The sequence below is a fragment of the Macaca mulatta genome, chromosome 2 (assembly GCF_049350105.2).
Source record: "Macaca mulatta isolate MMU2019108-1 chromosome 2, T2T-MMU8v2.0, whole genome shotgun sequence".
In the NCBI taxonomy this organism is placed as follows: Eukaryota; Metazoa; Chordata; class Mammalia; order Primates; family Cercopithecidae; genus Macaca; species Macaca mulatta.
The window spans coordinates 139,967,959-139,993,606 of NC_133407.1; the positions used below are offsets into that span (position 1 = coordinate 139,967,959).

Sequence of the window (25,648 nt, forward strand, 5' to 3'; positions counted from 1 at the left end):
CTCATGTTCGTCATCTCCATAAACTCTCCCTGTCATTTTATGTTTATATCGAGAGGAAGATAATATAGCATAATGAAGAACGGGATGCTATTTCATTTTCTTATTTCATATTTGAATTCAGTCTAGTATAATTATGGTGTTTATGAAGTTTAAACTGATGTAGCAAGAGAGTAATAGGGAGAATAACTGATCATGCACTCTCAGCATGGTAAGGAGCATTTCTTGATAAGAAAGATAACTTTACCAAGTACAGGAAATATGTAAGAGGTTTTATCAGCCCATAATTTTAATTTATGAGATGCTTTCATTGTGTTCCACTGAAAAAATATCAATGTATTTCTAAATATGTTAGTTTTAAAGAAAAATGAGAGCAACAGTAGCAAAACTGTCCCACAGTTACAGACAGAGGCTAAACAAAAACAAAAATACCTGCTCCCATCTGCGAGAAAAGAGCTCGTAAAGAACCAGGAAATTATAAATGAGCAGATTTGCCCTTGGCTGTAGGCAAGATCCCTGAGACAGTAATAAGAAATGAGGTTACCAAACATCCAGAGAGATATGAGCTGATAAAACTTAATCAAGCTAGTTTCACAAAGGGCAAATCTTTTCTGACAAATTTGGTGGCATTTTTGCATGGCACATGGGGCAGGAGAAGTACGTGACAGGAATGAGGGATAGAATTCAACTTAAGAAGGCAGAAAGCCATTGATGATATACTTGAGAATGAGGTAAGGTCTTAGCTTTCCAAAGGAGGCCACTTGGGAGACATTTAACCCAAATGCATTGATTTCATTAAGATATTTATGTTGACAATAAACATGAAGCAGGGTTGATGGATTGGTATGCTTAGCAGTGAAACCATCATGGCAAAATTATGTCTGTTATCATCAAATAATGCACGCTAGGGGTGCATATGTATGTTTGCCATTCCAGATTTTTTTTAGAGTATTCTCGTCAGTTATTTGCAGTCATGCACTGCATAATGACATTTTGGTCAATGACTGACTCCCCCCATAAGATGGTGGTTCCTTAGGATTATAATACCTTTTCTATGTATAGATATGTTTAGATACACAAATACTTCCCACTGTGTTGCAGCTGTCTACAGTGCTCAGTACAGTAACATGCTGGCTGTGCAGGTTTGTAGCCTAGAAGCAATAGGCTGTGTACCATACAGCCTAGGTGTGTAGCAGGCTATACTGTCTAGGTTTGTGTAAGTGCACTCTGTGATGTTCCCACAATGACAAAATTGCCTAATGACACATTTCTCAGAATGCATTTCCATTGTTAAGCCACTCATGACTGTATTTACTTTTTCCAAATGTTTCTGTTATTAGTATATATATACAGAGCCAGTGACAATTCAGAGAGACACAATCTTATCTCAAAGAGGAACCAATGGGCCACACTGTAATATCTCAATGATAATAATAGGTTTTACAGAGTTTCTAGCATCTTTACTCTGGGACATTTTTTAAAAGCGCTTTTAGTTGTTTTGTGTACTTGACAGTATGCTGTTATTTTTCAAAGGTTAATGTTGAAGTGTTCTAAAATTGGGAAAGTAATAGGGTCAAATACCCAGAAGTTCAAAAGAAAGAATCAGAGTTTCCTGCTTAGTTGGTCCCTCAGCATCAATGTACAAATAGGCTTCTCTCTTTCATCTTAAAAAGATAAATAATCAAAACTGAAATACATAAATACAAACAATTTCTCTAGGTCCTACTGTTGTTTCTGCTCATCGCTCACTTCTCTTTGCTGTCTGTCTTCTTTATAGAGTAACTTGTATACCATTCCGTAGTTTTATTTCAGTCCTCAGTTTATCTCAAGCTTAGCCTTTATGTCTCAGTTCATCTTGATTTGAGAGTGAAATTTCTCCCAAATAAGAAACAAGAGACTTTCTGATGATCAACATTAGTGCCTTATTGCTGTTGCTCTTGTTTTTCACTATCACTCTCTAACATATATAACTCTTAACATATGTAACCAATATAACTCTTAACTATATCCTCCTTGTTAAAAACTCTCCTGTTTTGGCCTCCCATATGATGGATAGGGTAGGCAGAATACTGGCCCCCAAGATGTCAATATTCTAATCCCTGGAAAATGTGAACCTGTGAGATTACAACACAAAGGGAAATTAAGGTTGAAGATGGAATTAAGGTTGCTAATATAAAGAGATTATTTTGGATTAGCTGGGGAGGCCTTTGAAGTAGAAGAGGGAGGGAGAAAAAGGACCAGAGGAAAATATGACCATGGAGGAATAGTTGAGTAATTTAATGTGAGAAGGACTCAACATGCTGTTCCTGATTTTAAACATAGAGAAAGGTGTCCACAAGCCGATGAATGTGGGCAACCTCTAGAAGTCATATAAGGCAAGGAAACGGATTTCACTCCAGAGCCTCTAGGAAATTCAGCCCTGATGACACCTTGATTGGAGTTCAGTGAGAACCATTTTGGAATTCAAACCTACAAAACTATAAGATAGTAAAATTGTGTTGTTTTACACCATTGAGTTTGAGGTAATTTGTTAAGGCAACAATAGAAAAATTGTACAATGGTGTTCTGGCAAAACAGTCTCAACTTTTCCTGCAGATCTTCCTCAGAACATTTGGCTGTTTTCTTTCTTTTGTCAATTCCCTAAATGTTGACGGTCTTTGGTTTTCATCCTTAGCTTTCTTTTTATTCAATTCCATGCTGTTACTGCCTTTTACAAAGCAATGCCATCAAATTCGGTCTGTTTCCCCAACCAGACTCCTGCTTGTAGCTGCCTATCTACATCTACAAGTCCCCCACAAAATCCAAATTTAACATGTTGTATGATTGTTTTTAAAATGGCAAAGTCATCAGTCTCAAACAAATGTAAATGAACACACGAAAGATTTTGTTTAACTCACTGATTAATGAAGGGACCAGTAAAATGTTGCAACTTGTTCAAAGAAGAATCCAAAGTACCACACATGTGTAGGTGATAAGGAATGCTAAAATAAATGTATAAATAGATTCAGAACAGGCTTACCATGGGTAAAGTGGATGGCATGTGAATTATATTTTAAGAAAACTGTTACAAAAGCAAACAAGCAAATAGTTTGGCTTATCCATTAGATAAAAATGGAAAAAATAATCACGGCATTTCATTGGACACTGTTTATTTGCATTTCAATGACCCAAAACTATTTGCATTCTTAATAGTTTTCTCATCTTTATATTGTTGTAAAGTTGTTAAGAGTCATTGAAAGGCAGGGTTAATCTTATAAAAAGTGAACTAGGCAGGGTACTCTGCAATCTTTCCATGTCCATATTGAAATTTTCACAAGTTTTCCTGATATGTCCTATCACATATCTCTAGTCCAAATACTTTCTCATTCTCCTGAAGATCATTTCACACATACATCCCTCTTAAACCTCCCATACTTGCTCTCCTATCATCTGTCTCAGCTGATGATCTTCCTACTTCCCAAGGAAATAAGAAAAAAAATCAGAAGATAATTTTAATTTGCTTTCCACCCTACACGCATCAGTGTATTTTCCATCTGTCTCCACTTACTCTGCCTTCCTTCCTGTTACTGTGGATGGAAGCTTTCTTTCTAAGGCCAACCTCTACATTGTGAACTCAATGCCTCCCTATCACCTCCAAGGTGTCACTCAAGGTATTGTCCTCTCTCTCTCCTGTATCATCATGTTCTCATGCAACTGAGTCATGCCCAGAATCATGTCAATATAATGCAGTATCCTATCTCAACCAAATGCACCATTGATCCCATGTCTTTCTGTAGTATAAGCCTATTTCTCTAGACCCTTTTATGAGAAACTTCATAGAAATTTTTTAAATCAAATTCATTGTCTTCAATTCCTCTCTTCACACACTCCATATCCTAACTCCATTCAGGATGTACACTCCACTCAGCAACTCTTGCTAGGTCCTTAGTAACTTCTTTCACATTGCTAAATGCAGTGGTATGTTTTTCCCTCATCTTATTTACCTATATTCCCTATTTGTCAAAGCTGACCATTCAGCTTCTTTAATTTTAGATTCTAGTCCATCACTCTCATAGGACACTCCTACAACACTGGCTATTGTTCCTCAGTCCCTTTACTGGTTCCTCCTCACCAGTGTGATCTTTAGTTGTTCTGTGTCTTTAGGATGAGTTTGGGGTCTTTTGTTTGTTTGTTTTGCTTTGTATACACTCAATCCAATGACCTTCAAATGCATATACCTTCAGTTGATAATTATCTCCAGAACTCCAGATTCATCTATTGGATGCCACCTTAGATATTTTAGTAGAATGTCTAACAGAAACCTCAAACTCAACATTTATAAAACCAAACTCTTGATCCTCCTCCCAATCCCCAGCACAAGCAAACTGTTCTACATGAGTGTTTTCTCTCCCCAGAAAATGGAAAACCTATCCCTCCATCTCCTTAGGTTGAATACCTTATACTCGCTCATGATTTCCAAATTTTTCTCCAACATATTACAAATCTCATTGCTTGAATATACAAAAAGAAATCTAGAATCCAATTATTATACATCTCTACCACAAATACTTTGGTCCCAGTCACCATTATTTTCGCTTAAATGATAGCCATGCTTTCAGCCTCAGGGGTTTGACACTTGCTGTTCCTCTGCCTAGAAATTTTTCTCTGTGCATGTTTTATTATCCACTTTTCCTTAGATCTCTGTTCAGATGTCACCAGACCAGTGATGCCTTCCTTCACTGCCTTTTATAAACTAACACCTCACTTCAGCATTTCTAGCTCCCTTACCCTTTATCTTTCTCCATAGCACTCACAACTATCTCTTATGCCATCTGTTTATTTGTTCATTTATCTTATGCCTCCCTCAATTAGAATACAAGCTCTGTCACAGACTCAAAGTTATCTGTTTTGTTCATTGCTGTATTTTCAGGCTCTAAGATGGTTCTTGCACATAGTAATCCCACAAATAAATGATTGTTCAGTAAATGAATAAAAAATAAATTAACTTTATATCTCCTTACTCATCTTTTTTCATTCTCACTGCTCCTCATCTTTCTCTTCTCTTTCTTCCTTTAACAGCTAAGGACTTCAACATACATGCATTCTTGCATTCAACCCTAATAGCTAACTCAGAGTAGTCTTTAATGCTGTCTTTACCTCTTTCCTCACATCAAATCATTATAATATTTTGTTGGTATTGTGCCTACATCCTTCAAAATAGTTCTCACATCATTCTTGTTCTCTTTATTCCTACCGACAATGCCCAATTATCTCAGTGTTTTCAAACGTTTGATAAATAATCTCCTTGATCTGTGGTTTCTCTTTCCCCACCCTTCCTCCTGTGAGTCATAGATCTAAACATATCAGAATCTTGCTTAAAACTGAAAACACTTCCATGTTTTCTAACTGTTTACAGATAAAATTGAAACCTCTGTCGTGTCATTTAAGGTCTTTCAAAACTGTTCTAAATCTACCATTCCATCTTTCTATTTCATGACTCTCCCACCTTCCAGAGTAGTTATATTCTTTCGAATGACAGGTATTTTTGTATCTTTATTCAAGCTATTCTTCTTCTTAGAACTTCCTTACTATAACTTCTGTTTCAATGGCATTCTTATTTTCATTCTTTTACACATAGCTCAAATGTTGCCTTTTTTTGGCATTTTCCCAAAACCTCTAGGTAGAATTGATTGCTTCCTCCTCTGGGCGCCTTTAAAATTATTTTTATACTTTTGGTGTAACACTTATCCTGTAATATTGTAGTTTGTTAATTGTTTTCTTATTGGCTTCCCTTTCTGGAGTATATATCATAGTGATTTACAGTATGAGTTCTGGAGTCAGTTTGCCCACATTCAAAATTGAGCCCAACCGCTCTTTAGCCATTTGATGTAGAGCAAGTTATTTCCATTCTCTAAACCTCATTTTCTTCATCTTTGAAATGGAAATACTAAAATCTGCCTCATAGAGTTCTTGAAAGGACCAAATAAGATAATTCATGTACAAGTTTAACTTTATTCCTGGTACTTACTATGCTCCCAAATTACTCTTATTTGAGTGTCAACTTCTTGAATGTAATCCACTTATTTATTTTTGCATTGTCAGTGCATAAAGAAGGTTCAACACAGGGTTAGAGCTAATAAAAGTTGGTTGAGTTTACTTATGTTGGATTTATCACTGTGTGCTGGCAATATCTAGATAAGCAATGATGTAGAATTTCATTTTGGTCTGGCTTTAACCTAAAGAGATCAACAGAATGTGAAATATATGCTAATGAACTCTTCTTATTATAATTTACTTTATGATCTGCATGCCACTTCCAATATGGCATATACATTTCAGGCAGGTTTAATGCTTAACCTCAAATCATAAGGTCACCATAGATGTCTGACTGGACTGAAATACTGCAGATCTTCAACTTTACACCATGCATATACCATTAGTTCATTCTGCTAGAGTAACATAAATATAACCAGAATGACTCCATCATGTTAAAAGCTGCCTTCACATTAAGAATCGTCTTCTCAAATGTCTACTGCATGTAAGAAAAAACAAGCATGGCCACTGTCAGGTGACTGACTGTGCAGCTCCTCTTCTTCACATCTTCAGTGTTATAGAGTAAGAGGCCACTGAGTGTCCAGTCCATAGACACAGTCCAGCTTTGCATCTTGTGAAATGAGTGCTGATTTCAAGTATGGCTTGAGTCTAACTGATGCTTGATGTTCAAGCTGTTTTGGACATACAGTTTTGAAATAATTCCAAATACATTTGTTGAAAGTATTATTATCAAATGATTATTACAATAAAAATTTCTTTTTATTACAATTTAAAAAGCAACAATTCAAAAATCAGTCTCCCATGCCAGCCCTTAATACTGAGCAATATCAGTGTCTCCGGTTGTTGGTTGGACAGCTAAACCTGTAAGCTCCAGCGCCCGTAAATATCTTTATATCTGTATTAGTATTTTTTTCTAGGACAAACATTCCTCTTTTCTTTATTCCTCTATGTTGAAAAACAACAAATCTCTGAGCAATCCTTACTGTTTCCTTTTCCTTTAATCATGTTCCCACATTCAGTTAATTGGCAAATCACCTTTTACCTTTGCTTTCAATTCTTGCTCCCACCACCTTAGTAAGATGTATATCTCTACTTACACTAATATAATAATTTCATAACTATTTTTAAAACTCTAGCTTTATCATCTTTATTTTTGAACATAGCTGACAAAGTTTCCTTTTTTCCTTTTTTCTTTCTCCTGTAAAATAAGTCTGACATATCTTCACTACATAAAACCCTTCAAAAGCTAAACATCAACAGGTAGTGGGATCTCAGTTCAGAGCTTGGTCTTCTGATTTAAAACTCCGGTCTGCCTCTAGTTCTTAAATAGGACACTTGACCCCTCTAGAATTACTTTTTCTCTTTGTTGTTGTTGTTGTTGTTGTTGTTTCTGTAAATTAGGCAAACATTTCTCTAAGTATTCTTTCTATTTTAAAATTTTGTGACTTGACTGGAAGTGTAAAGAAAATTGATAAAAGATACATACATGTGGTAAGGGGAGGAGGAAGGAGGGAAGGGAAGGGAAGGGAAGGGAAGGGAAGGGAAGGGAAGGGAAGGGAAGGGAAGGGAGGGGAAGGGAGGGCAAGGGAAGGCAAGGGAAGGCAAGGGAAGGCAAGGGAAGGCAAGGCAAGGCAAGGGAAGGCAAGGCAAGGCAAGGCAAGGCAAGGCAAGGCAAGGCAAGGCAAGGCAAGGGAAGGCAAGGCAAGCCAAGGGAAGGCAAGGCAAGGCAAGGCAAGGGAAGGCAAGGCAAGGCAAGGCAAGGGAAGGCAAGGCAAGGCAAGGGAAGGCAAGGCAAGGCAAGGGAAGGCAAGGCAAGGGAAGGCAAGGCAAGGCAAGGGAAGACAAGGCAAGGCAAGGGAAGGCAAGGCAAGGCAAGGGAAGGCAAGGCAAGGCAAGGGAAGGCAAGGCAAGGCAAGGGAAGGCAAGGCAAGGCAAGGGAAGGCAAGGCAAGGCAAGGCAAGGGAAGGCAAGGCAAGGCAAGGGAAGGCAAGGCAAGGCAAGGGAAGGCAAGGCAAGGGAAGGCAAGGCAAGGCAAGGAAAGGCAAGGCAAGGCAAGGCAAGGCAGGGCAGGGCAGGGCAGGGCAGGGCAGGGCAAGGGAAGGGGGCCTAATTCTTTATAGAACCTGCATTCCAAGAAAGATACTAAGTGAGTTTAGTCTAGGTTAAGCTCTACAGGTTAAAGAGTATGAGTCTGAAAAACTAAAGTAGAAGCTTAATAATAGAAGAAAAATAAATCAGGGAGGGTGGAGCTTTTATAGTACTGAAAGTATGCGGAACTCAAGTGGATGTATAATTTGTGTCACTCTGGACTTGGAGTCAAACCTGGATTTGAATGCCAGCTCTGGACTATTAATAAGGATGTGACTTTGAACTAATTATTTAATGTCTTTAAGTTTTAGTCAGGTTCAACTACATTATTTGCAGCCCCCAATACAAATGAACATGGGAGGTCCCTTGTTCAAAAGGCAGAACACAATTGCCATTAAAGTTATTAAAATATAAAACATTTTCTTACTTCCCTGGTATCTTCCTTGATCTGGAATGATGGTTTTTATTTGCTTTTTAATGGCACTTTCCTTTTGGGCATAGGAATACTTTTTCAGTGACCCTCACATGCCCTGGGGGACTTTCCCCACCATTCAGTGTAAATATGACCCACTGCTGACTCACTGACTTCCAGGTTCTCCCTTTCATCAGCTGCCTAACCAATATGCAATGTCCCAGCTCATAGCCCCAACTCACACAAATGGAAAATCCTCAAAGACATTGCAACATTTGTGCAAATTAGACTTCTGCAGTAGAAGATATTCTGGAGGCTCCTGGAGCCGGGTTGGGGAAATATATTGGGAGGGACAAAATTCTAACACAGAAAGATCTTATGTACTTTATATCTGGCTATGATCTTGGAGCTCTCTAGTCTTATCCCTGAGTGAAACCTGAAATTTGCCCAGGCTCATACAATGTGATTCAGGTAGAACCAAAAATAATATGACTTTTAGTTCTGTGTTCTTTTAGATACAGGCTTTCTAATGTATGTGAGTTTCCCCTTATGATTTCCTCTAAAAGCCCTGGTTGTCTGTACTTTTGTAGTTCTGGAGAGGAAAAGCAGCAAAACACGGTCCCTTTCTATGGTTTATTTAAAGCTGTCTTTCTCAAAGTTGTTTTAGTTGTAAGAAACAGAAACCATACAGTTAGTGGTTCATGTAACCTAGAGGCAGATCTCACTAGATGAAACCAAAGATCTAAAAATTCAGGGAATAAAGTCTCTGTCCTCTAAATTACTCATTCTCTCCATCATTCTGTTCCCCCACCCTCTCTCTCTACTATCTACTTATCTGCCTTTCTGTAGACTGGTATTCTCTACCTCTTCGTGAGTTTTATGGATAATGGATATTATAAGAGTTATAAACATCCTCATCTCTGCTCAAGCAACCAGCAGAGACTAGCATCTCTTAATATTATATCTAAATTCTTGGGAGAGAAAAACACAAGAGCCCAAGAAGAACATATTCACTTCTCCTCCAGTCAGCCATGGCCCAAGGAATGGCCTAAAGCAGATTGAACATGCCTTTAAGGATCTCCATAGTTTAAGAGCTATTTCTCCATGAAATGGTTCATGGGCCATTCAGAAATGCCAGAAAGTGACTGCATTAGAATAAAAAGTTCTCAGTATTTAGGGAATAATGATGAACTTTAGATACTGGTAGGTTAGATCTAATATTGTAGTCAGATAATGCAATTAACTTTTTAATTCCATAGAAGAAAGGTAGGGCAGAACCCTATATGCATTTTCGACAATATTGTACAATTTTTATTTAATTATCACTTAGAAACATTTATTTTTCAGTGTCTACCTATTCCAACATTCTTGTCTTACTGCCAAATAAAACTTTTTTTTTTTTTTTTTTTTTTTTGAGATAAGGTCTTGAATTCCTGGACTCAAGCAATCTGCCTGTCTTGGCCTGTCTTGGCCTCCCAAGATTTTATGGAGATCTGCAAAAAAGTCATTCAAACTCCCACCATCGAAAATTAAGTTACCATCTCAGCATATTTATTTCCCGTCTCTTTTCTTCATTTTTAAAAAATGTGATGTTTCTTTAATATAATGCATTTTTATTTTAATCATTCAAACTATGAAAAATTATGCAAAGAAAATAAAAAACCTATGTCCAATAAAACTTTCTCTAAAAATAAAAATTATTAATATTTGGTAAAATTATAGCCTTCTTTCTCTATATATAAATACGGAGACGATACACTGTATTCATGTCTAGATAATAGCAAAGAAGAATATAAATACTTTATAAAAATGAGATCATACCATAGACACTACTTTAAAATCAAGATTAAATTTTATTTTAGTAAAAGAAAATAGAATAAAACAAAGTAAAAATGATGAATAATTTGAACTTCTAATAAATAATGTGAGACAAAAATAAATTTTTTAAATGATTTCTCTAAGGTTAAAAGATACAACGGATGATACAAAGAGGTCAGAGTGCCTTTGTTTGTATAAATACAATAATATTATATGTATATATGTGTACATGTATGTATCTATAGAATTTTTGCTATGAAAGATGATACTAGCGCTCATACATTTCTAATTATATTCCTTCATTCACTTCTCATTTTCCTATTTTGTTATCGAGCTTGTAGCATTTATATTCTGTTCTATAACGAAAACTAACAGAGTTCTTAAGTATAAGTTTGTGTTTGAATGTATTCTGTGTGTGTCCCATTATTCCTCCTTCATTCTCAATATCTGTATATTGATTCATATTTAATTGAATGATTTCATTGTTACGTGAGCTCTTTAAGAATACTCATCTGGGCCGGGCGCGGTGTCTCACGCCTGTAATCCCAGCACTTTGGGAGGCTGAGGCGGGAGGATCACAAGGTCAGGAGATCGAGACCATCCTGGCTAACACGGTGAAACCCTGTCTCTACTAAAAATGCAAAAAATTAGCCTGGTGTGGCGGCGGGTGCCTGTAGTCCCAGCTACTCGGGAGGCTGTGGCAGGAGAATGGCGTGAACCTGGGAGGCGGAGCTTGCAGTGAGCTGAGATCCTGCCACTGCACTCCAGCCTGGGCGACAGAGCGAGACTCCGTCTCAAAAAAAAAAAAAAAAAAAGAATAATCATCTGTTATTTTTCATAGTAGCTTTTTTACATGAGTGTTTTTTTAATGTTCAAATGTATTTGTTGGATGCCTTTTTTTGTTTGTTTGTTTGTTTGTTTGTTTGTTTGTTTGAGATGGAGTTTCGCTCTTGTTGCCCAGGCTGGAGTGCAGTAGCGCGATCTCAGCTCACGGCAAACTCTGCTCCTAGGTTCAAGCGATTCTCCTGCCTCAGCCTCCCTAGTAGCTGGGATTACAGGCGCCCACCACCACGCCCAGATATTTTTTTGTATTTTTAGTAGAGATGGGGTTTCACTATGTTGGCCGGGCTGGTCTTAATCTCCTAACCTCAGGCGATCCACCCGCCTCTGCCTCCCAAAGTGCTGGGATTACATGCATGAGCCACCGCGCCCGGCTCAGATGCCATTACATTTGAAAGATATATTGGTGATAATACTCATGTCACCCTTTCATTCAGAATATTTGTAGACTTTTATTCCTTGTTTTCTGGTATAAAATGGTACTGTTTCAAATCCCAGCTTATTGTGAGTTTTCTCTTTCACTCTGTGTGCGTATGTGTGTGTGATGGGATCTTGCTCTGTCACCCAGGCCATAGTACAGCAGTGTGATCATAGTTCACTGCAGCCTCAAATTCCTGAGCTCAAGAGATTCTCCCACCTCGTCTCCCAAGTAGCTGGGACTACAGGCACCCACCACTGCTAGTTTTTCTTTTCTTTTTGTTTTTGGTAGAGACAGGGTCTCCCTATGGTATCCAGGCTCATTCTCAAACTCCTGGCCTCAAGTAATCCTTCTGTCTTGATCTCCCAAAGTGCAGGGATTACAAGCATGGGCCACCGTGCCCATCCTTTCACTCTTTTAATTAGCTTGCTATTTCTGCCCAGTCTTCCTAAAGAAGCTTCCTCCTGATGTTCTTCAAATATTAGTCACTTAATCAGCAAATGCTTTTGTGTTGAGTACTCACTCTTTCAAATATTTCTGGAACATGTTCTTTCCATTTATAGTAACTTTTCTTAATGGTATTTACTGAGACATGTGTTTGATTCTGTAACTCAGTGACATCAAGGATCTTTATGTTGAATCATCTTTATCTATGTTTCTTATCCATTACCTTCTCCTCATTGTTTTATTATCTGTGCTTTTTTCAAATTATGTGAGATAATTACAATCATCTCAAAACATTATAGCAGTAATGTGACTTTCAGTGGGTGTTTGTTTTGTTGCTTGCCTATTCCAATTGATTTATTTGTTATTGATTGATGCTGCCTGGGTTACAATTTGCATCCTTAGGTTCACGGTCTCCAAATTTATCTGATTCTATTGTCTGTGTATTTTTTTCATATTGACATTGTTATACTATTTTTAAAAACTCATGTTCTTATTCTATAGCATAAAACCTTTTTGAGAAATTCCCTAGGTTTTCTTGAATTGTGTTTTCTTCTAGACTGAGTATTTTGCCTGTCTCAGTCATGCCATGTTTTACTCTTTTATTGCTGCAATATATTTGCATAGTTACTATTCCATTTCTTTTCATATTGTTCATGCTTGAGAAACTGTGTACAGAAAATTCACTTTTTACTTAATGGGGAAATATATATTTTTGAACTTTCTTTTTATTATATCTGGGAACATTTTTTTTTCTCCTTCTTAGCTCCAGTTTGGAGACGGGATATATTGTGAGTACCCATGTTTTGTAGCCTGAGAGAATGATGGAGCCAAGAAAAGTTCAGCCTCTTTGGGATACCTGGGTGCTTCTCTCTATCCTAAGATTTATTTTTTTAATGAATTGTAGCAAGATTATTGTTGGAAGAGACATCAGTATACTTCACAGGAAGATGCAGTACTTTTCTAATGGGCTTCAGAGGCTTCACCCCTGAGTGCATGGGCATGACATTATTAATTGGTTACATAGAGTCAAGTTTACTATCCATATTTCCCCCACTTTACCTTTTGTTGTTGTTGTTGTTGTTGCCCAGAAGTCCTTTTCATTGCTCTTCAGCCAGGAAGAGGTAAAAGAAAAAGATAAGACCTTTCCATCTATGTACCTACGAATCTGCTTATCTCCAGATTCAGAAGTTATAATGAGAATTCTCAGAATGCTGTTATTTCACCAGTAATTTCTATAGGGTTTGAGGACAACATTAGGAAATCAAGGACTCCCTCCCTTCTCTGAGCCTGACCAGACTGTTTTTATTCCACAGTTGTTTTTTGGTTTTACTCTTTAAGTAATTTTGTCAGGATACATTCCTTTTCTTTTCAGGCATTGTTAATTTCTGTTTGTTTGTTATTTGTACTCACAGTGTCTCGCACATTTCATTAGGCATTGATGTAAGAAAAGCTGGTAAAGCATCTTCAATCCACTTGCTCAATCATCATTTACAGGAACACTAATATATACGACATAGCATCCTCCTTTAACAGCTGGGAAACCAGAGAACAAGAGTGGTAAAGTAACTTGTCCAGCCCTGGGGAGCCAGTAACTGACTAGGCTAGAATTAGAACCTCTATCTATCTACACTTCTATGTCAGTGATAGGAGGTACCGAAATTACAATTTTAAGATGAAGTTAATAAAAGAGCTTATTTTACCCAATTGCAAATATTTTAGAAGACTAATGATATGGTAGCAGATCTGAGTGTATGGTGAAAACAACAGAGAGGGAATCAGGAAACTAAAGTTTAATCTCTTGCTCTCTCTTAAGACAGATGGTAAATTTGGAAAAGATGATTCAACTTCCTGGGTTTCAATTTCCTTCTCTGTACTAATGATGATGGATGATGATGGTGATGCTGATGATTGTCATAATTTGATGACTATATACCTACTCATTATGAGGCACAATGTGACATATTTTATAAACAATATATTATTAAATCTCAAAACAACCATCTGATATAGACGTTGCATCTATTTTAATAACAAGGACACAGAAGATTGCTTAAATCCCCTGAGGCCCATTGATTCCAGAGCACACATTCTTAACCAGTAGCTCTATTGTGTTTCCAACCAAGAAGTCTCACCTGAAGGGTCTGTAAAAGATCTACCAACTTTGAGGTTCTTTGGTGCTATGGTTGATATAGAAGGACATGACTATGGGTTAATACAGGAGAAGCAACCTCACATATCACTCAAGTACAATTATGAGAGTTACAGACTGGACTTCAGATTAAGTCCTAACATGATCAGGTTTACGCTCGATGCGCATTGCACTGTAGGGGAGAAAACATAATTTCTTTTATTTCCCTTTTTACGTTTTTAGTTGAGACACTCTCCTACAAACAAAAATCAAATTAACAAAAGAAAAGCAAAAATGTATTAACACATGCTGGACCCGTCATACCAAGAGACCTCAATTCAAAAGTATTTCTCTCAAGGCAGTGGCTTGGGGTGATGTTTCAATAACATTTTATCAAAAAGCCATAAATTCTACATAGTAACAAGGCAAAGGAAAGAACAGTTTTAGTCCTTTAAAAGGTGGGAAAATGTCAGAGGACAGTAAAATCTGTTCTCAGATTCCTCTGGTGCCTGCTGGTGCCTTCTCTGGGCTGATAGCAAGTGCTGTCTCCAGGAAGGAAACATGGATGTCCTGCCATCAAGCAAACAGAGGCTGAGGCCGGGTGTTCTCCTGCCTTTTCAGTACCTTTAACTCAAGAATCCTCAAAATTTGGGGAAGAAATATTTTGGTTTCTTTCAGGATATTAAAAAATAAAAACCACAGAATTTCACCTTACATGTGAGTACTAAGCTCTTCCTCCTCCTCTTCCCCTTCCCTTTCTTTCATAGCAATTTAGTCCAAATGCCATGAATTGGAGCTGAGTGAGGTAGGCATCCATGTGCATGTGGGAGAGCAGAGCCACAGCAGCCCAGTCTGAGATGCTGGAACCTGAGTGGGGTGAGAGAGGCATCCATGCAGGACAGGGGTTAGGGCAGTGGTGACTTGGTGTGAGTGGCAGAGCCCAAGTAAGGTGAGACCAAGTAAGGTCTATGCCTGTGGTGGGGTGGCCTGGCAGAGGGTATCCGAGCCTGAGGAGGGGGAGGAGGGTTCCATTGTTAGGGAAGGGTGCTGAAGGCAGAAGCCTGGAGTCTGGTGTTGGAGCCGAGGAGAAAGAGGGTGGTTTCTGGGGGGAAGAGAGCTTCCGTGCAATCTGAATGATGTGAGAAAGCTATCCATTCAGGAATATGTGTGTACCAAGTGTTAGAGCGTGAGTGGGGTGAAGGAGGGCATCCACACTGGAGGCACACCCTAAACAGGATCAGAATCTGAATGAGGTGAGGAGGGATGAACCGCCCAGCAAGTGGTGTCAGGGCAGGTGTGGGAGTAAAACTGGGAGTGGACATCAGGACCTGAGCAGGCAGAAGAGGATGCTGACAGTAATAGGAGACTAGTCACATATAGGAGAATTGAGCAAATGCATAAATATGTCAAAGACAATGGGCACCGGATTTCTCACAGTCTAAATGGGAGTTGCAAATATAAATAAAGGAAAACTATAAATCACCATAAATGAACACAACACACACACATATAAAATCTATGCACACACAAATCTGCTGAAAGGCTCAGGGCAAGAGCAGCTCAATAAAAATGAGTACATTGAGCATTCTCATAATGGTTTCTAAATACCAATCTCAAATAAAGGAAACCAGGTTTTTTTTGTTTTGTTTTTGTTTTTAACAACAACAACAACAACAAAGGCTACTGTGCTGGCAGAGCACGTGAAATACAAGATAATCCTGGAACTCTTTCTTGTATCAGATAGGAAAAATTCAAAGAATGATAAGTATACGCCAAAGGGCAGGCCATTTGAAAGCACTGAAGAAATAGCAAATGTATTATAACTCATTGACCAAAATAAGAAAGCTTGAATTCACACCGATAAAGCAGGTCATCCTCATAGAAATATATGAATAAAAAGTTTAAATGTCCAATGAGGCATATTTGCATCGTCTAAAGTCCCTAGCCACAAAACACTAATTACAAAGAAAAAAAAAATACTTTTATACTGGAGAAGTTTGACTGGCACCACCTTAGTCAAAAGATTATTTAACTTCAAGAGCAATGGGACAAATAGAAGTCTTAACCTTCTACCTGACAGAATGCAACATAAAGAGCACAGCATCCTGAATCAAATTATAACGAAAGTGTTTTATTACCTCCACTGGTGTATCCAGTAAAGGAGGAGGGGCTAGAGGAAGAGAGGGCAAGACAATGGGATCAGTGTACTTGCTGGCTGGAAGAAGTCTTTTTTATAGTGATATTTTAATGCCAATTTTTACTACTTTTATGATTATTTTTAAACATCTTTACAGACCCTTTTATTATATGTGCCCTTGGCATATAGCTCCTACCCCTACAGGGAAGAGTCTGTGACTTGCTGTTGATACCTGACTATTCAGACAAGCCCAAATTAGGTGAAACTTTACCAAATAACCACCTTGTGATCTAAGGTGTTAAAGTCAGGGAAATCAAGGAAAGACTGGGGAATTGTTTCAGATAGAAATAGACTAAAGAGACATAATTAAGAGAGTCCAGGCATGGTGGGTCATACCTGTAATCCCAGCACACTGGGAGGCCGAGGTGAATAGAATGCTTGAGCCCAGAATTTGAAGACCAGACTGGCAACATGGTAAAATACCATCTCTACAAAAAAACAAAAATTAAACTGGAATGGTGGCAAAAATTAACCCAGGAAGCCTAGGTGGAAGGTTCACCTGAGCCCAGGAGGTTGAGGCTGCTGTGATTGTGCTACTGAACTTTAGTCTGTATAACAGAATAACAATCTGTCTAAAAATAAATAAATAAATAAATAAATAATTTTTAAAAAATTATCAACTGGATTCTTTTGGTTTAAAAGATTTTATTGGGAGCCAGACACAGTGGCTTAAGCCTGTAATCCCAGCACTTTGGGAGGCTAAGGTAGGACAATGGCTTGAGGTCAGGAGTTTGAGACCAGCTTGGACAACACGAGGTGACTCCGTATAGCCAGGCATGGTGGCAGGCACCTGTGGTTCTAACTACTTGGGAGGCTGAGATGGGAAGATCACTTGAGTCCGGGAGTTAGAGACTGCAGTGAGCTATGATCACACTACTGCACTTTTGCTTGGGTGACAGAGTGAGACACTGTCTCTACAATAAAAACAAAACAACAAAAAAAGTATTTTATTAGAAAAAATGGAGAATGGGACCTGAAGATTAGATGTTTAGTGCTGAATCAATCTTAATTTCTTGTTATTGCTGGTTTTGGGGGTGTTATGCCCCTTGTTTGTTGGAAATATAAACTAATTTATTAGGGTAATAGGGGACTGGTTTACAAGAGAAAAAAATTCTTTGTCCATTTTTATAATATTTTCTGTAAATTTGAGATTGTTTTAAAATAAAATCATTTTAAATATGTATATTGAATTTATATTTAATATAGACTTGCATTCAAAACAGGGCCATTTTTTTTTTTCATGTGATTTTTTTCTTTTCTTTTCCCAGGCGATGGGCTTTTAAGCCGTCCTATTTTTACTCAGGAGCCACATGATGTCATTTTTCCTTTGGATTTATCAAAATCTGAGGTCATCCTGAAATGCGCTGCTAATGGTTACCCTTCACCTCATTATAGGTAAAATCCTACCTCTGGGCATGACACTATTTTATTCTTTGTCACTGAACCAAAACATACACAAAATAAAATGTTTTATAAAATGTCCTAATTTGTAGTGTACAGCTCAAGAAATTTCTCTATGGTTATGCAGCCATGTGACAATCACTCAGATAAAGATATAGGCATTTCCAGTACCCCAGGGTGTTCCCTCATGCCACTTTCTAGGCAATAATTAAGCGCCTACCCATCAGCTCCAGGTAACCGTAATTATGTCTCTGTCTTACTAATTAGGTCTGCTTAGAACATTTATTCTTGAAATTGGTGCCATGCATTGCCATATTGTGGTCAGAATTGAGAGAGAGAGAGAGAGAGAGAGAGAGAGAAAGAGAGAAAGGGGAGAGATAGGGGAGAAAGACAGGAAGCAAGTAACACAGGAAGGCAGGGAGAAAAGAAAGATAAAAAGAAAGAAAAAAAATGAAGAGAAAGGAAAGAAAGATTTGTTTCCTCAATTTGAAAGACTAAAATGTAAGCTTATTTTGCATTTCCCACCCCTACCTCAATGTGGAACTGCAGCCTCAGTTGCTACATATACAATGATTATGAAAATGTTCTATAAAGAATGAATCAAGATGGATATCTAGATTTATTTCATCAGATAAAATTATGTGACTTCACTGGTGGCCCAAAAATACTGATTTTAGAAAAATATGTTGAAGACAGCTATGTACCCTCTAAGGCAGAAAGGGAATTTTTACTCTTGGCAAATAAGGAAAAAAACCTATATTTGTTTCTCACATATTATTTGTGGAATTATAGGGAGAAAGGGTCAGTAAGTTTTTGTTCTTATTTACAAAGTTGCAGCAAAGGCAGAATTTGATTCATATTGTGGGTGGAATTTACAAATTTAAAAATATATGCATACATAAATATACATAGGTAAATAATAAAGATAGTTGGTAAAAACTTCATATGTAGTGTTAATACAGGAAAAGAAAATACTTATTAAACTTTTGTAGCTTTGAGATTTAAAAGCATTTTTTTAAGTCTTGTTTTTTAGATGTAAAGTTGAAATGACACACACAAAAAGTGACAATTTCAGTTCATTTTGGCAAAATAAGCTGGTTTAGCCTAATTTTATTTTGCAGTAAAAATACACTGTTGATGTGTATAATTATTTAGATCCTAAAATTGTCTCGATTAATTAATTAAATGACTTAAATGCACTTAATTAGCTAAATGACTTCAAAGCTAAAGGCAGTTCTACCTTATCTTGTATTTTTTTGAGCTAACTTCAGCATCTTCTTTTTACAACAAAGGAACTGAAGAACCATGTCTTCTCATTCCACATACTAAAGCTTCCTTGTCTTTATCATACCCAAACCAACGAAACTCATCTGTTGGGAGAAGATCCTTCACGTTACAAGTTCAGGACACTCAGTTCAGAGTTCGTTGATTTGTTAGTTTTTCTTAAATGATGAGCTGTCTTATTAGTTTAATATATGGTTAAATATATGAAAATTTGCTTAATACATTTATTGAGATCACCTAATACTTAAAGTAGTAATTTTATGTTTGAGAGCTAATTAGGTTGATCCTAGGGGTTAGGAGAGAAAGAATATAAGAATTCCTACACCTTTTTGTGAAAGTTTGCTGAATATAAGATGGACACATAAATAAATAAATTACATATTTATATAAAATATCTATTGGCTTTTAACAGGTAGAAGGATATAAAATAGGTTCTCAAGATAATTTGCTAATTAGTTTTATCTGTGAAAAAATACACAGAATGAAGACGACATTTTTCAATGTTGTTAAATGGCTTTTATTTCTAAGACACTTCTAAGCTAAAAGGCTAAAGACAAGTAACTTAGGTACTTATTTCCAGCCCCCATAACCTGGTTTGGCTCATTTCTTTATTTTTTAACTTTTAAGTTCAGGGGTACATATGCAGGTTTGTTTTATAGATAAATCTTTGACATGGGGGTTTGTTGTACAAATTATTTCATCATCCAGGCACTAACCCTGGTGCTTATTAGTTATTTTTCCTGATCCTCTCTCTCCTCCCATCCTCCATCCTCCAGCAGACCCCAGGGTCTGTTGTTCCCCTTACTCATAGGCAAGAAACTGTGGAAAGAGAGTGAGGAAAGAATTAAGATTTTAATGCTTAAATGTCAGACTCAGACCCAATAAAGCAAAGGACAGAGGTATATCAGATAATGTGCATTAGCAACAAAATGTAAAATTTTAGTTTTAATATGACCCTTTCTAACTTAAATTTTATTTTCTAAAAAGCCTCACAACTATATTCACCTTAGATTGTGTGTGTGTGTGCATGTGTGGGTCTTAGAAGGAAAGCCTTTAAAATTCACAGATTCTAACATTATTTGAGGTTACTTGGGTATAGTGTAAAGCAACATAAAAGAATCCTTGACTTCGAGTTATCATTTCTAGTCACAGCTCTATCAATCTCTTGGTGACTTTGGAATAATCATTTTTCTCCCATGGCATCATCTTCCTTATTCGTAAAATGAGGCTGGGTTTGATTTTTAAGATGTGTTTTCTTTCTTTTAGTAAATTCCATACAGCAAATGAAATCTCAGGGAAAATAAGCAATATGAAAAGCAAACTTTTTGAAATAGCTTAAGCTTTCCCATGAAAAAGGATTATCCTTTACTCTTTCTTTTTTTTTCTTTTTTTTTTTTTTTGGGACGGAGTCTGGCTCTGTAGCCCAGGCTGGAGTGCAGTGGCCAGATCTCAGCTCACTGCAAGCTCTGCCTCCCGGATTCACGCCATTCTCCTGTCTTAGCCTCCCGAGTAGCTGGGACTACAGGTGCCCGCCACCTCACCTGGCTAGTTTTTTGTATTTTTTAGTAGAGACAGGGTTTCACCGTGTTAGCCAGGATGGTCTCGATCTCCTGACCTCATGATCCACCTGTCTCGGCCTCCCAAAGTGCTGGGATTACAGGCTTGAGCCACCGCCCCCGCCTCCTTTACTCTTTCAAAGATCACATAACACCTGAGAATATGAAGTCCAGCCCTGAAGCCGTGCAAAGGGAAGAGAAATGGGTTACCCAAAGATGGTGCTTTGGAAGGATTGCTTATACCTGGAAAATCTAGCAAAATCATGTAGCAATGAACTTAGTTCTATCTCAGAATATGTATTTCATTTGGAAAAGTGAAATAACATGCACATAAATTATTTCTAAACCGGATATACTCTCTATCAGAAAAAAGGACTTCTGACAATCCTCTCTACCTCGTCACCAGAGGTGTAATTTAGTCTACTCTACCCTAGTCATGAACATAACCTTAAGTCTGGAGAAGCTCTAGGCCTCTAAGAAAGAAAACTGTAAATGTGGTCACTCTGCCCTTCTATTCTTTTTATTCATTTCCCCCAACTTGGTCCTTTTAACAATCCTGTGAGATAAGCAGAATATGCATTATTGCACACATTGTATAATTTGTGAAATGACTTCTGGAGAAATTAGAGGGCTTGTTCAAGTATATGCAGCAAGGGAATGTTAAAGCTAGGACTAGGATTCTTTCCACAGGGGTGACAGACTCAAATTCAGTGTACATCACAATCACCCAGAGAAACTTAAAATTTAGATTTTGGTGTTCTCTGTCAGAGGTCTGGGGATGGGCTCAGGAATAAGCCAGGCAGAGAGAGACAAATATCATCTGATCTCACTCATATGTGGAATCTAAAAAATGTCGATTTCATAGAATCAACTCATAGAAGTAGAGTGTAGAATGGAGGTTACCAGAGGCTGAGTCAGGGAGGGGCAGGAAGGGAAAGGAGACACCTGGATCAAAGGGTGCAAAGTGATCTTTAGACAGGAGGAATAAGTTCTGGGATTTGTTTGCACAATAGAGGGACTATAGTTAGTGATAATGTATTGTATATTTCAAAATAGCTGGAAGAGAAGATTTTGAATGCTGTCACCACAGACAAATGATAGATTTTTGAGGTAATGAATATGCTCATTACTCTGATTTGATCATTACAAAATGTGTACATGTATGAAAACATCACATTATTCCCTATAAATATGTGCCACCATTATTTATCAATTAAAAATAAATGAAACTCAGAAAAGAAACACATACTTTCAACAAACATACCATGTAATTCTAAAGCAAAGCCTAATTTTGAAAAACACCAACACGCACAAGCCCGCACATGCGCGCGCGCACACACACACAAAAACACACACACATTACAGAAAGACAGCCAAAAAACACAGCCCACAACCATTATTCTTTTTTGTTTTTGTTTTTGTTTTTGAGACAGAGTCTCGCTCTGTCAGCCAGGCTGGAGTGCAGTGGTGCGATCTTAACTTATTGTAACCTCTGTCTCCTGGGCTCAAGCAATTCTCCTGCCTCAGCCTCTCGAGTAGTTGGGATTACAAGCGTGTGCCACCATGCCCTGCTAATTTTTGTGGGTTTTTTTTAGTAGAGATGGGGTTTCACCATTTTGGCCAGGCTGGTATTGAACTCCTGACCTCAGGTAATCAACCTGCTTTGGCCTGTCAAAGTGCTGGGATTACAGGCGTGAACCACCGTGCCTGGCCCAGCCATTATTCTTGACACAGGACTGAACTACTTAAAAGTGAAGGATGTTTCCCAACAAAGGGTCAAGGTTTTAGTTCACATCCATTATGTTTTCTGGAACTAATATGATATTAATTCAGATGCTAAAAGTAATCATTTAAAACACACTTCCTAGGTTGCATCATAGGATGACACTTGTCAATATGCAATTCTATCAGAAACGTGTGCATGACAATCATTTGAATTCATTAATACTGTTTATCCATTGATTTAGACATATTAATTAGGACAAAGCCCACACCAGGAGTTGAACCTCTGATCTATATGCGCAGTTTAATAATCATTGTACCATAGTGATCAGAATGATTATGGGGATACTGTGAAAAATTCATTTGCTGCAGCTAAGCCAACAACTTTGAATTTGTGTTGAAAAACAATTACTGAGCTTAATTAGGAGCATGTAATGATGACAGCAGTTATTTCAGTGATTGATTCCAAAATTAAAAAGAGCTGGCAAACTAAGTATGGTATATCCTATGCTTTGAAAACGATAGGAAACATGGAAGTCTAAAGATCCTGCCCTGTAAGCAAATTATCAAAAACTATATTAGAGTGCTGGCAAGGAGAATATTGGTGTCTTGAGAGAGGCCTAAAGAAAGAAAAGTTTTGAAGGGTTTTATTTTTGTTTTTTGTTTGTTTTTCTTTACTTTTTTCTTACCCTAATATTGAAAACAAGGAGCAGCCTCTACAAATTCCTCTAGGAAAAAAATGATCACAGAAAATATAGGCAAATGAAATGTACTCTTTGACTGTTGTCTTTCAACTTTCAAGTGTGCAGGAAATGGCTAAATAATTTGAACGTTAACAGAGTTGGTTCAAAACCTTTGATTGATGTGATATCTGATCCATCACATCATGTCTTTAACAAGGTAGTGGATTACCTAAGTTCATATTTCTTTTCTACTTTGGTAGGCATTTGTCAGATTCTCCCCCATGGGATGTTTGAAGATGCACCTGAAGAAGTCAATGACATTTGAATTAATTCTGTATTTTTAGTAGAGACGGGGTTTTGCCATGTTGCCCAGGCTGGTCCCAAACTCCTGTCCTCAAGTTATCTGCCCACCACGGCCACCCAAAGTGCTGAGATTACAGGCATCTGCCCAACCTCTTTGAATTAATTCTGTAAAATGCCATTTTTTAAAAAATTAACCACTGCCACCAAAATATTTTTAATATGATTTTGGTATAAAGGGGAGAATCATAGCAAAGCTGGCATAAACTCTAAAAAACACAGTTTGGAAATTGGCTGTATTCCATAGGAAAAGATCATTCACTTGTTTTCCTAGATGACTGTGATGGGGTTTAGGACACACCACCTCAAAATATGGCATCTTGGCATTTGAGAAAATAGCAAAAGCAGGAAGATCATTCTCACCTTCCCCTCACTCTTCTTCTCTGAAGCAAGTCATAAAACCTTTATTCCAGAGGTATCCTTTCTATACCCAGAAGAAAGAAACACCCTTTTCCTCCTCAAAGACAGAGAATCCAAGAAGAACTGGGAAAAAAAAGCCTTGCTAAGTTCCTGTCAGTTTCTTACCATTAGATCATACCCTCTTTTTACAATCATACTTCTGCAAGACTGTCTACTCTTCATCAAAACTAGCATTAAAAACACACAGGTTGGCCGGGCGCGGTGGCTCAAGCCTGTAATCCCAGCACTTTGGGAGGCCGAGACGGGTGGATCACGAGGTCAGGAGATCGAGACCATCCTCGATCTCCATCTCTACTAAAAAAAAATGCAAAAAACTAGCCGGGCGAGGTGGTGGGCGCCTGTAGTCCCAGATACTCGGGAGGCTGAGGCCGGAGAATGGCATGAACCCAGGAGGCGGAGCTTGCAGTGAGCTGAGATCCGGCCACTGCACGCCAGCCTGGGCGACAGAGCGAGACTCCGTCTCAAAAAAAAAAAAAAAAAAACACACAGGTTTTCCTGTTTTTTAGGATTACTTTTTTCTGAAGGCTTTCATGTCATGGAATATTTATATTAAATAAAATTACATGTTTTTGTCTTATTAATCTTCCTTTCCTTTTAGAGACCTCAGCCATGAACCTAGCAGTGAGTGAGAAAAGATATTTTTCTACACGTACAATTGGTTGTCATTATTCAATATTTTTAAGTGTCTATTTTAAAAAATGGTCTATGCAACTACATACAGCCTGTGCCCTAGGAATGTATCTCATTAGATATGTAAGAGTCATGCTTCACAATATTTGGAGATTTTGATGGAGTTGAAAGTTTCAAGGTAGGAAAAGTGAGTCTGGTTAGAGATAATTATTAGGTATTCATTTGTCTTAAAAATGACCAAATAAAATTTCTAAAACTAGTTAGGAATCTTTGAAAGTAAATATACCTCTAAGACCCTTCAGCTAGTTAATTCATGTACTAAAGAATTGTTGACTAATAGCTAAGCCAAGAGAATGTTTGCTTCTCAAAATAAAAACCTCTCAAACAGCATTTGCTTTGCTAAAGTATAATTTTAGTTTGGCATTTCTAAGTACCATTGAAATATTTTCAACATGATTAATTTTGCAAGTGACATACTAACAGAGGCAATCATGTTCTAAAGCAGTCAGATTATTATTGTTTTGTTTTCAGCCTTGAATTGGCATTGTAAAATTATTCTTTCCATTTTTAATATACGCTTCTTGAATTCCTATCTTTAAATCATTTTGACATTCAATTTTGTGCTACCAGTTGTGGATGTTCAGGTAAGGTATATGTTATTTGAAAAGTCGCTAAAGGAATAGGTTGGCCAGTATTATTGACTGACTGTCTAATTTTTACTTCTCATGTCAAGAGTTCTGTTTCCTCTTTGTATACATTTGGGTGAATGTAACGTATACAGAGTATATCTTTCAAATAATCTAGTTACTGACATCACCGAACCCACCAAGACAGTCACCTTTGATAAAACTGGTAGGACTCCCTCCACATGTAATCATGTTTTGTTTTTTGGTGTTTTTTTATAGTTTCAGGAATTAGAACTACATGTTGTTTAAGTCAAAGAGTGATTGACTCTGTATATTATAAGCATAATTTTATTTTTTTTCCTTGAAGGTGGAAGCAAAATGGCACAGACATTGATTTTACTATGAGTTATCACTACAGGTTGGATGGAGGCAGTCTTGCAATCAGTAGCCCCCACACAGATCAAGATATTGGCATGTACCAGTGCCTGGCCACCAATCTTCTGGGGACAATTCTGAGTCGGAAGGCAAAGCTCCAATTTGCATGTGAGTTTGGGGGTAAATTTTGTAATCTGTGTCTCTGAAAATATA

General features: G+C 37.5%; 1 protein-coding gene across 1 annotated transcript in view; it reads left to right on the forward strand.

The window, feature by feature from the left end:
- The window catches only part of CNTN6 (contactin 6), a 307,019-nt gene that overhangs the window by 114,246 nt on the left and 167,125 nt on the right, over positions 1–25,648 (forward strand). The window contains exons 3-4 of the mRNA XM_028844371.2: positions 17,647–17,773; positions 25,428–25,603. Coding sequence (XP_028700204.1) covers positions 17,647–17,773; positions 25,428–25,603 — 303 coding nt within the window. The remainder of the gene's footprint in view (positions 1–17,646; positions 17,774–25,427; positions 25,604–25,648) is intronic.